Source organism: Phaenicophaeus curvirostris, chromosome 10 (genome assembly GCF_032191515.1).
Source record: "Phaenicophaeus curvirostris isolate KB17595 chromosome 10, BPBGC_Pcur_1.0, whole genome shotgun sequence".
NCBI classification, from domain to species: Eukaryota; Metazoa; Chordata; class Aves; order Cuculiformes; family Cuculidae; genus Phaenicophaeus; species Phaenicophaeus curvirostris.
Genome location: NC_091401.1, coordinates 5,876,264 through 5,888,853, shown reverse-complemented (window position 1 = coordinate 5,888,853; position 12,590 = coordinate 5,876,264). Strand labels below are relative to the sequence as shown.

General features: G+C 43.5%; 1 protein-coding gene across 5 annotated transcripts in view; it reads right to left on the bottom strand.

Annotated features, from left to right (window-relative positions):
* Nucleotides 1-12,590, bottom strand: part of TP63 (tumor protein p63) — a 154,532-nt gene that overhangs the window by 5,907 nt on the left and 136,035 nt on the right. For all 5 annotated transcript variants that reach the window (XM_069865339.1, XM_069865342.1, XM_069865338.1 and 2 more), the window contains 2 exons: nt 11,924-12,060; nt 265-422 (listed from right to left, as the gene is read on the bottom strand). In XM_069865339.1, coding sequence (XP_069721440.1) covers nt 265-422; nt 11,924-12,060 — 295 coding nt within the window. The remainder of the gene's footprint in view (nt 1-264; nt 423-11,923; nt 12,061-12,590) is intronic.

The following is a 12,590-nucleotide window of genomic DNA, read 5'->3' as shown; positions in this document are numbered from 1 at the left end:
AGAAACAAGTCTTGAAAGACAGATGACAGTGCAGCCAGACAGATCTGCAACAAGAAGTATCTCAGTTCACCCCTGCGAGGCTCAGAGCAGGATGCTGAACCCTTGCCCTGTGACACAGCAGTGAGCAATATTTGGCTGCGCAGGTTCCCAGCAAATTACTCCAAACTCCCCAGCCTAACATGAGCCACCTGGAGATGCCAAGTCTCCTTCCCCAGACTAGTAGGGGTCACACATAGAACAGGAGAAGGAGTAAGGATTTCTTACTGTTGGTTCCCATGCTGTCAGGGATGGTGGTTGGGGTCAGGGCGTTGCGCTGCTGGGGGTTAATTAGCTGGCTGACCGAGGGCAGCTTGTTCATGCTGTTCATTTTGCTGAGTGGTGGAGAGTTGGAGCCATAGGATGACTGCGACTGCATGGAGGTCCTGCAAATCAAGGAGATGTTAAGACAGGAATCGCACCAGTTGGCTGTTAAAAGTGGTCTACATTTCCAAGGGTTTACGTTTTCTGTTTGTGGCAGTGGTGAGCTACTGCTAGTGAAATCACTGACACCACAGAAGCATCACAGATAAAGATCATTGGAGAGAGAGTCAAGAGGAAGTTGGTTTCCCAGATATTCTGGGCATTTAAAAAACAAATGGTGAAATACCAACAAAGGGGAGCTTCACTTTGCTTTCAAATTTATTTAAGGAAAATTTTCTATATGAGTTTTTCAGTTGAAAAGAACATACTCTATGCCAACAAATAGCTTCCAAAACTCAGAATATTTTTAAGTTAAGCTGTCCTTGTGGTCAAAGACTTTTTTTCATAAGAACAAGAACTGAGGAAGCAATCTTAAAACATCCTAACTACCCCTAAAATCTGACAGCAGAAACATTTTTCAGGTTAAGTCACTATTATCACCTTGGTTTCTCCCAAAATCCTAGTTACACCTGGTAACAAATAGATTATATATAAAGCAGGCAGAGGCTCTTTTCTCAAGACAGACTCCACACACTTTAGGGACCACTGTTGAGATGGTCAGAGTTGCCTGAGATGCCACCATGCAGCTTTTGCTGGTGTTAAAGAGAACCTGGTATCCAAAGCCCGCAGGCTGCTTGCAAAGGGTATCAGATTCCTACTACCACTTGACAACAACACTAGCCTTCCTCAAGTCCAGACAGCCCCAAACTCTATCTAGCATATCCATGAACTAGGCCAGAGAGGCTTGCTGGCAAGCGCCCCCCTGCCCAGCCCCAAGGGTCCCAGCTGTGATCCCGTCTCATGAAATGATACAGAGAATGAAGAGCAGACTGCTTCTGAATGGCAGCCCAGTTCCCAGATTGAGTTACGGCTGTGGCATCCCGTCTGTAGTGGGGTCTTATTTGGGATATGGAGAAAACTATCATTAAAGCGGGTCCAATAGCACAATTTGCAGCATGCTGCCATGCTGCAAATGAGCAGGTTTTTCCCTCTCTGACACCAAGGCATTTGCAAGGCTCCACAAAGGCACTAGAGAGGCAGGCACAGTTCAGAAACACCATGTACTCTCGCAAGCTGTGCTTGTCCAGCAGTGTGGAGGCTACCTGGCTCTCCATGGAGCTCAGCACTCATTCAGCCATGTCATGGTGACCCTGTGGTGAACGAGCAAGGGCACATTCCCATCTGATTTCCCACTGGGAAACTGGTTCGCCTGGGTATAACTGGTTACACCAATTCCTGGGAACTGGCTTTACTCCTATGCAAATAGTCATTACTTCAAATAAGCAACGTATAAAGAAAAGAAAGGTCTTACTCCTAGATAATTTATTAAAACCGTCAGCACTCAAGGTCAAGTTTTATACAATTACTTTGTCTTTAGCTTCCTACACTTCTAAGACTTGCAGTGTTGGGTGGAGAAAACATCTATGCTAACAGGCTAGAGTATCTAAGGCCCCGAAGGAACGTTACCTAATTACAAAACTACAAGAGGTAAAGAAGGGTGTAAACTGTCCTTTGGCAGTGAAGATGCAGGACAAGATCCAGCAAACTTCATAGACTCAAGGAAGTGAAAAGCATAAGAACCTTCACAAATTAATACTAACAATGGCAGCAGTTCCCAAGGGGAAGTGAAACTGAGCCATGAAGTTCAGACCAGACTTTTCAAGGTGAAGGGAATGATTCACATCTGAGGTTTCAATTCACCGGTTACAGAAGTTGAAGCCAGCCATGAAATTCAAGTCAAGTTGACATCATCCTTAACTTAAGAGTCTTCTAGATTTAGTACCAAAATGAATATTTCTATTTTACAGGTTCAGACACTTATCCTAACAGAGCCTCAGCTCAAATACACACCTGAGTAGTTTCTTAGGGCAAAGTCTCCATGATATCCAAGTGAGGAAGCAATCACTTACACAGTGAAATTCCAAATCTAATCAACAAAAACTTCCGAAAAAAGATTTTTGGCTTGTTTAAGCTCAGCACAGATTTTATTCAGAGAAGTCATACCTAGAAACTATTTTTTTTTTAAAAGGATGCCTGTTGCTCTGAAACAAGATTCTCCAAGGAGGTCAGTAGTGGGCCTAACTTTTCCCTCTCCAAGACCAACAGAAATCTCAGCAAAGTTAGTTAGGAGACTACAAAATACTTCGAGGAGATAAAACAAATAAAAAAAATAAAAGAAAAAGAAAGAGAAGCAAACAAGCAAGCCAACCCAAAGCACCCTACACTGTAGAAAACAAATGCATACTTTAACATATAGCTTAAGGACTCCATTCTTATCTCATTCATACTCATAAGAATCAAGATTAAGACAATCAAGGTCAAGTGAATAAAACAGGAAACAAAAGCATCTTTCTTCATACTTGTTTCAACTAAACCATTCCATCATGTTAGGAGATAAAAGGTCTAGAGAAAGTCATCTAGCCAAAGAAAAGTCCCCAAATAAACCAAGATGCAAAATTTTATTGATAATTCATGTCACACATCAATATAGCAACAGCCTCAGAAACACAAGAAAATGTTTTTGGTATTAAACACAGGCTACATGGTGTTTGAGGATTCATTTAAAATATATTGCTTTTTCTCAATTTTTTTTAAAACAGGTAGTATAAGAATGCCATGCACAGTGATTTTCATTAAAATGATACTATGTCTCAAGAAAGATTAGAAGTAGGAGTATTAACATTACTTTGATATCAATGCCAATGAAATGCATTTTAATATCAAGGTATTAGAACTTCAATTAAGAGACCATTATACTTCTTGGAACAGTCTGATATGAAAGGCACTGAGTCACATTCTGCAACTGATTTCTCTCTTCAAGAGGCTATGTAATTATTTAGCCAATAACATTTGTAGTTATGCATGCTTATATGAAGGCAATCACGTCTCATGCTTCAAGGCAGATACTGATCATCTCAAAAGGCCAGGAAGGAACTTCCTTCTCCCATAAATGAAGCATCATTCAGTTCACAGGTTACCTTCTATAATTCTGTGCTCTCCCAGATCACTTGATATCAGCCCTTCACCAGAGGTAGGAAACTGCTTGGATAGACCAATTACCTGGTTCAGTAGACAAGTCCCCGAGTCCTCATTCACATTAGGTGACCACAGCGTCGTGTAAGCAGCCTTAATGCAAATGACATCAAAGGTTCACTGAGTGCAAGAATAGGGCAGCTCAGGCTCAGAGTTTCACAGGAGAGGTTTCACATGAGCCCCTATGCCTACAGTTTGCTATCCCTGAAGACCTAGAGCGAGTCACCCAAGTGGAATCAAAGCTTTCCAGTTTTGGGGCTGCCTGTCCTTCCAATAACCAAAGCGAGCACAGCAAAAATTACATCCCAAGTTCACACATGGTCAATGTGCCTATTGGCAAAGTTTTTTCAAGTAAGGTTGCCCACAAGGCTGCATAACGCTAGGATGTCATTGATGTAGTCTAGTAATAGCACACAAGTGACACAGATAATGCTGAGCTGCACCCATTCACTCTGAAGGCCCATGAAGTGGCACACTAAAAAGCAGAGTGATGCCCTTACTGTCCACATCTCAGACAGCAGTTATTCTAAAGCAAGCAATAGTGCATCTTTTCTTCACCCACACAAGTGGTTCGTATGTTTTGTAACTAATTAGGAGCATGGAAAGGAGGAGCCCTGATAGTCCCAGCACAGGGACAAGTATGACCATAATGACTCCCTTTAGATTCCAGATACGGGAATTTCCCAAGGCAGGCAGTGGATGCAATCTGCTTTCCAGGGAATGGAGCTATAACACAGGGAGTGGATATGCATCATGTAGTTGACAGAGACTGATAAGGCCCAATTATTCCACTTGGTTATTCCTTGAAAGGAATTCCATTCTGTGACTGTGTGAAAGGAAAAGATCTACTTTTCTGAAGCCCCAAAGAAGACAAAGAAGCAATAAAAAGACAGTTGGGAAGAATTTTTCTTTTATCTGCAGAGGATGGACTACAAAGCTACTCAAATTGCTTCCAGCTCCAGGTTATTTGATTAAAAAAAGAAAGAGCACCTTCTAAGAAAAACACCTCATAGCTGGATTGCAAATCAAGTCACCATTAAGACCAGTTTCAACAATCATCATCCTCTTATAGGAAGGGAGAACAAATTGAAAAGCCTTTCCTGAGGACAGGGGGATCCAAATCATTTACATTCTTGTTTGGTGGAAGTCCCAGATGCTGTATTGCCTATCATGGTACAAGAAGTTTCATAGAGGTCAGATCAGATAATGAACTGGAACATGAGCTAGAATCTCCTGATGCAGGTTATGGATGCCTTGTATCTTTTAGTAGACTGTCTTCTCAAACTTGCTGGTGAATAGAGCCTATATAGCCTAGCAGAGCTCTAGATAAAAAAATAGTGTGTCCCTATCGCAGTATTTCCATGTTGCCATCCACAAGCAGACAAGACCAAGATCCAGGAACAAGCCTTCACTAGACTGATAGTGCCAAGCATAAAGCCTGAATCTGGGCTGTGTTTGCAGTGCAGATTCCCACCTCTCACAGGGAAAGAAATAACATTGCCTTTCTTCTCCCAAATAAAAAGTCACAGAGCAATAATTATTTGCTTTGTGATCTCAAAATACTTTCTGAAGTTTCCAGGAAAAGTAAAGGGGCACTTGATTTGGTTAGCTTTACACAATGAATGATGGTAGAGCTGCAACTGTATGAAACAGTCACTGCCAGTTTTACTTGGTTAATCACAGTTCTGGGGGCTCTTCTCCCTCAGCCCTCCGCCACATTGCTAGGGTAGAACAAGTCTTACTAGGGCAACTAGGGCAAAGTAGATATCCAGAAATGGGATATGGCTCTCAAAGGAAACATTAGTTTGAGTCATCACCTGCTTAGATCACAGCTCTGCTGTCTGGAAGCAGATGATGCGATGTTCAGAGATAAGAGTCTTCCCCCTCTGCATCAGGCTTTTCTCCTTGGTGGGTGGCCAGGAGGCCTGCTCTGCATTTGGGAGGCACCTTCTCTTCAGGCTGTAACCTAACCACAAGTGTGTCAGAGCTGGGTACACACCTGCCCCAGGTAAATCCAGTACAGTGTGTGCTGCAGATGCACAGGTCCTCATCACCATTGATTCAGCTCCATGTGTCTCTTAGGGGCTACTGATCACTGGCATTTACAACTGAACTTTTCTATCTGACCTCTCCTGGTTCTGGGCAAACACCAGGCCACAGGGAACACCGCTCCTGGTGTACCTTCAGTAACTTCTTCACATTTCTGTTTCCTGCAGCTGTGAACATCAGAGGATTCCTCAGGAGAAATGCCACTCCCCAGGGGTGTGCATTGAAGGACACTTCTCTACTAGCATTACAGGCTGTTTTTTTTGTAAGGATGTTTGATCTTCTCTTGGTGGGGAGAGCAACAGCAGGCATCATGCCCACTCTGAACTAGCTCCTGCCTCACTGCTGGTACCTACAGCAGTGCCACATTAATTTCACAGCACACTACTTGCCTGTTCATCATTCCTCCTTGGTGCTGCTCTGGATTTGACACTTAGAGATGAAGTTTCCAAATTATTCAGATACTCCTTGTTAAGCCCATACAAATGCCTTTCAGAGGTAGAGTTTGATACAAGCAGTGCGAGGATTTACAAGTCATTGTTGAGAAACAATCTGTGCAGGAATTGCTAAACTAGGATGTACTTCATGGACACAATAAGCAAAAGTCACTGGTTGCAGGTCAAGGTGGGCATTGCCAGAAGCCACTTGGCTCAGTCAACTGCAACATATGCTGACACTACTTTGCTTTGAACCATGAGGTTTGTAGTGGTGGGGTAAAATGTAGTAGGGTTGATGAATACTCTAAAGCAGCATCCAATTGCTGAACATCTGCAAGGAAAGAGGCAAACTCAGACCCCTCTTCACAAGAAGGGCAGTAGGCAGTTTTGAATACTCTACCTTTTTACAACCTCAGCTGCAAAGGGATGGGGATGCTTGGCACACGTGGATGTCATTCCACAGAAGGACTTCAGCCTCACATCCTACTTATGCGGCTCAGCACACCACTTGGATTAAGCTCCAGAGCCCGGAAGGACCTTCCTAAGTTCAGCAAAGCTGGATCCTTGCCAACAGTGCTGGTGCAAAGTCAAAGTCAATCAGTCTTCCCTACAATTTTGATGCGTTTTTGATCAGACCCTTTAAAGTTAGAAATAAGGGGTAACAATTCAGGATGCCAAATTAGCAGGCATTTCTACAGAACAAAATAGAACTGATTTCCTACCAGTGTCATTTCATATAATTCTCTCTGTCCAGCAGCAAAAACCACTTCAGCTACTTGCACTATTACTGCATGATCAGCATTAAAACAGGCCAAATTGATTATCGCAGATCGTTTAAACAAACCCTGTTTAAACACACCCAGCCATATTCCACCCCCCAGCCCATAAACGCATTTTTAATTTAAACAAGACAAGGAGCATTTTAAAATTGAGACCTGCTCAGAGAAACCCTGCTAAGTTTCACAAAAACAGAAGTAACAGGAAAGAGCATCAACAGGTTACAAAAACAGGAAGAAAATGTTACACCAAGACAGACAACATTGTGGTTCCTGACCTCCCAGTGCTTTGGGATACAGCTAAGAGGTCTGTAGAAGTGTCTGTTTTTGAAAATTTTGAGTCCCTTCAGAAGATTGTCTCACTATTTAGTCTGTTGCTATCAGGCTGTGTCTTTGCCCATCTGTTCCTAGTCCCGCCAGCTGGGCAAAGTGACCCCGCCAGCTTAGATTATGGATATACTGATGGGTTTGGGGGGTTGGAATGTTTTAGGATGGCATCAGTCTGTTTGGGAAGGTCTCTCCTTGAGTCCGTGAGTTCGCTTCTGAAGCAGGCCGAAAGAAGACTGTAGAGAAGGAACCAGAGAAAAGAAAAAGATGAATGTACAGGACCCTTCACCAAATACCAAGAGAGAAACAGTCGCTCGCCACCTTCATGATCACAGTATGGTCTTTGAAGCTGGGGAACAGCAGATGTGTTAGCACCTACGTGTATATAGCAGTTAGATTTAGAAAGCTGGAAAACCCCAGGTACAAGGCAGAGCTTGGCAAGGAAGAGAAAACAGCTAGTTGATAGGGAAATCCAATTTTCGTGTCCCAGTCTCGTTGGTGGAAGTGGTGCTCCAATACCGTTCCCAGTGACAAGTACAAGAGTTAAAAATCACCCAGCCAAAGGGGAAAAGGAGAGGAGCAACTTCCATTGAACCCGCTTCAAACTTAAAAGCCAGAAGCTCTTGCTAGGGAGAGAGAACACTGCCTACTGTGAAAGGGCCACATTAGTTAAATCCCAACTACTCCTCTTTTCAAAGCCAGGAGACCCTCTGCACTAAAGCAGAGGGCTTCCTGGGCCTGCTAGCTGACATAGAAGGCACTGCTTTGCTGGCTCCAAGGGCGCAAACACAGTACACCTTCGTGTAACTGATCCCACACTTTGCTTACTTTCATCTTGGCAATTCACTAGTGAGAACACTATCCAAGTGCCTGGAGTTCACAATGCATGCAAGCACAGCACTACAAAACCAAACCATGCATAAATCCATTATTAGCTCCCACACCAAAAATGAGAATAACTAGGGGGTTGTGTCAGGAATACCTTCCCCAGCAGCCCCCTGCCCCAACAGCAAGCACTGGCATCCTGGCGGCTCCCATCTCAGCTGGATCACTTCAAACACTGGATAGCTTAGCTCTGCCATATCTCACTTGCAAGGTTAATTCCTTCACATTTGGATAATTAACTGTACTTCTTGCTAAACTGAAAGACAGCCAGTGGGCTAGTAGCTACAGCCCTGCTGATAGGAGAGAAACAATTGCTGGGATATAAGATCCCACTTGGACAGAAGAACCCTCATTTTGGTAGCCTTTGGAAGAGTTTATGAAAACCCTTCTATCATGTGAATTGGGCTTGATGATCCTTATGGGTCCCTTCCAACTCGAGATGTTCTATGATTCTATGCTATGGCCAATAGAAACAGGCTGTTCTGAAAACAGTGTTCAGCAGGTTGAAACCTACCATAGGAGAATTAGCTGTATATGAAAAAGTGTTTTCAAGTGAAAGCCTTTAATGACTGTGCAGATATGCCCTGAGAATACTGACTGTAAATTTATTTCACAGAGTACTGAAAAATCTTCCCTCCCCAACAAAGCACGAGCCTCCTCTGGTATCTCTGGCAGCAGGGATTTTCTGGCAAATCCATGTTTTAAACAAATGGCGACAGACCATGAAAAGAAAATCTTCCAAATAAATGTGTGCACTGCTGTTCAAATATGGGCCCCAGGATTTGGCAGTGAAAAAGGAAGAATAGAAACTGCAGAGAAAAAACCCCTTCCCACCTATGATCATGAAGGTATTTGGCATAACAGTAAATAAGAGAAAACCATGCACATAGGAGGAAACAGAGAGGAGATGAGACAGAGAAAGATTGTGGTCTGGCAAAACATGGAGCATTACAGTATTTTGGTCACCTTGTGCGACACAAAGCTTTCCGATTGCCATCAGATTTGTATTTTTATTCCAGAACAGTAAGAAAGTTGCATCTGCTGACCTGTCAAATGCAATGCTGATCTGTATGTGAACGAGAACAATCTCATAGTTGTTCTACAAAATGACAGATTTGTAGTTTTAAACCACTTTTCACCATGATAATCTCATCCTTTTTCCTTCTTTTCAGGAAAGATGAAGCTTTCCATGTACTAGGAATAAAAGAGAAACTTCTTCCCACACACATAGATAGCTTTTCTATGGTAAATATTGCTCAGAGAAGTAAACTGAAAAATCGAGCAATTCTTCCATCAAGTCTTGACTGTAGTTTACTTGTGGATGCAGCTCCATTTTGAGAGGAAAGAGCCAAAGGCTACTCTCAAACATTCTCGTCCCACCAAACCCTGCTAGGACCTACAGCTTCCTACGCATTCGAACTTTGTCACTGCATATGCACTTTCCCAGCTTCTAGTTTTAACATACACTTTGAATGGAAGTGAACTGAGATCAAGTTTTAAAAGTGCGTCCCTACTTATAAAGTAAAAGGTATTTTCTTGTAAAGCCAGAGCAGACTTGTAAAGGAGTCACCGTGCTGCTGAGTTTGGCCAGCCTGACAAGGAAGCAGTGGCAGGACATCTCCCAGCAACCTGACCACTTGCAAGGTTGCTTTTACCCAAACCAGTTCCTACAAAGTGCATTCTCTTCCCATTCTCACATCGACACCCGAAACTCCTATACAATTTTTAGGGGGAGAAGGGGGGTGGGGTGAAATTGCATCTATGATTCTTTTCAGCTTAAACACCGCTTTGCTCCAAGCACATTACATCAGAAATAGCCATACCCTAGATTATTGAGGAAAAAGCACAAGAACCCAACTGCACCTAAGAAGCTATTGCTTGAACATGCATTTCAGCACAGAGGACTAGTGCTTGATGACAGGCTGTCGACAGAGACAACTGCAGCAGCTATGGACAAACACTGAAAGTTATTTTTCTCCACTCCTGGCATCCTTAAAAGCTCTTAATATTTCTCCTCAGTATCTAAGCACACTCAGCAGCTGAGAAAAATTAGTATACAACTGGAAAAGTGCCAGGAGACATGCCGAAAGAAGTTTCATTAAGTGAAGTGGCTGGACTTATACATGCTGGTCTTAAAGGTAACACAAATACCAACCTCAGTTGCCAGGAACCCATCCTATTGATACAGAAAGAATGAAAATGGTAATTATAGCAAAGCAACTGTCAGCACCAAGTGAAAGCCGTCATCTGCTGCTGTCCATTTCTGCTTACAAAACCACTTCTCAACTGAAATGGTGGTAGTTCAGGTGGAGCTTTGAAGACATGCAGCTGAGTGCACAAAGGCTGCAATGCCTAGGAGCTAGTAAATACAAGCTATATACTATAAAAACAGTACAGATGACTGATAAAACTAAGTAATAATAATACTACTGATAATGAGAATATTAAGAGCCCCTCAAAAAGAGCCCAGAGCCCCTGGATGATCCAGTCATTTTGGCACAAGGCTTTTTTCACACCTCCACAAGACTCCAGCTGACACTAAAAACACACAGGTTGAAATGTGAACACATGCAGAAATCTGGCACAAAGCCGTGGTATTGCAGAAGTCCTGAGACAAGGCCAAGGCACCGAAATATATCCCTACAGGCTCAAGTGGGACTTATGTGGTGCCTTGGCCTCATCCTAACCTCTGCAGAGGAATGCCTTATACCCACAGTCCCTTGACGCGCGAGCTTAACAGCAGGAACGCTCAAGATCCTAAGCACTACTGCTGGTGGCTACCTACAGCCCAGACAGCTATTTTCTGTCACCTGATACAGCAGGTGAAGCAATGCCCACAAATGACACCGCTTACAGTCTGTCTGGGAAGTCAATCTCTGACCCAGTCTCCATAACTGCAAAGCTTTGGGAGCAGATGAGAAAATGGAAACCCGACACTTATTTGGCCCTTCTACTTCCCATCCTCTTGCCGCTTGCACCACCTAAAGCAAAGCTGGCACAGCCTTTCCAGCCAGGTTCAGATAGAGGCTATGTCTGCTCCCAATGGAAAGTTTCTCACTCACAATGTGTAGACGCTTGTCCTTGACACAACACAGTTTTAAAAAAATGCTTTAAAAGTGCACACGTAGTCTTTCTTTGAAGCACCCACTAGTCACAAAGTGATTATCACATCTTCTATCCTTGCTCCCAACTTTCAGCTTCTCATTTTATATCCAAGAAACCTACAGTATTTATATCTTACTGAGGCACCAGCCTTCAAACAGCACCAGAGGTGCTCAGAGGTGCTCAGCTGTACGGTCCAAGTACTCAGCCGTGCCAGTGCTCACAGTCCCAGCTTTATGTGCTCTTGGCAGGATGCTCAGAGGGACACCTAGGAGAAGGTGTGGAAATAGCTCCACATTTGCTGCCATTCCTATTGAGCAAATGACAGAAAAGGACAACCACCATGCGCTCCCTAGCTTGGGCACACAGGCTCAGCAAGTTTGCCTGCATGCTGCTCCACAGCTCTGTTTTGCTGCGCCTTAGGCTCTGGCTGGAAGTCAGAAACAAGGCACTGAGCCTGTCCTCATTCTCCCTCCGAGACCAAAGGTGAATTGTGTGGGACTACAGACGGACCTTGCAAGTAGTCAGGATGCACACTTGTGGAAGGAGGACTGCTTTGTCTCATTGGGGAGGTCATGGAAAGCTGAATCTCAAATGCAATCTCTCAAGTCCTTGTCCAGAAACTTGGCTTTGCTCAAACTCCTGGCATCAATTACTACTGTCTCTGACCAAGTGGTTTACAAGTAGCTATGCTGTTGGAACAGAATTTGCCAATGCAGTACTCTACAAGTGCTTGACCCTCAGTTGAGCACTATGTCCCTGTGAACAACTTAAAATACACCTTCTGTGTCTCTCTCCTCTCTTTTCCTTCTCCACTGTCCTCATTGTACAGGTCACTGCAAGCACACTCATACTTACTGCTTCTGGAGCAAGTGCTGGTGCTGCTGCTGCTGCTGTTGCCGGTAGGTCTCAATTGTGTGCTGCGGAAGGTACTGCATTAGTTCTAGAGATTCTTTGATCTTTAGTAGCATTTCATACGTCTCTCGTCCCCTCACCTGGATCATGGGAAAAGAAAAGGGGTGGGAAAAAAAAAGTCTTAAAAGACTGCGTTTGTGGTCCTTAGTGACAGCCATGTTAGCAAGTTTTGAATGAAGTCAAATAAACAACTGGAAGAATGCAAATACTCTGTTTATACACTATGCATACAGAATAAAACCACTATGCCTTGTGCTAGAGATACAGCAGATGCTGAAAAGCAATCATCTGACACTGCAGGCTAGCAAACATCTTGGGGTTGTCAACTGGCTCGTTGTAAACCTATGTCAACCAAAAGCAATATTCTGATCCAATCAGTTAGACAGAAAAATGCCTTTACTTGCCTCAGATGTAAGCAGTTCTGGTACTGAATTTTACACACCTTGAGGAAAAAAAGTACTTGAATTTGTGTGTTGGGCTTGGGTCTTCCTTCTCCTTGAAGCACAACATGGTTTGAGATCTATCAAACTAAATGTGCCTCATGGGGAAGCAGCTAAACAGCAAATTACAGATAGCTCTCGCCCTTTCTGCTCCTACTCTTAGTACAGCA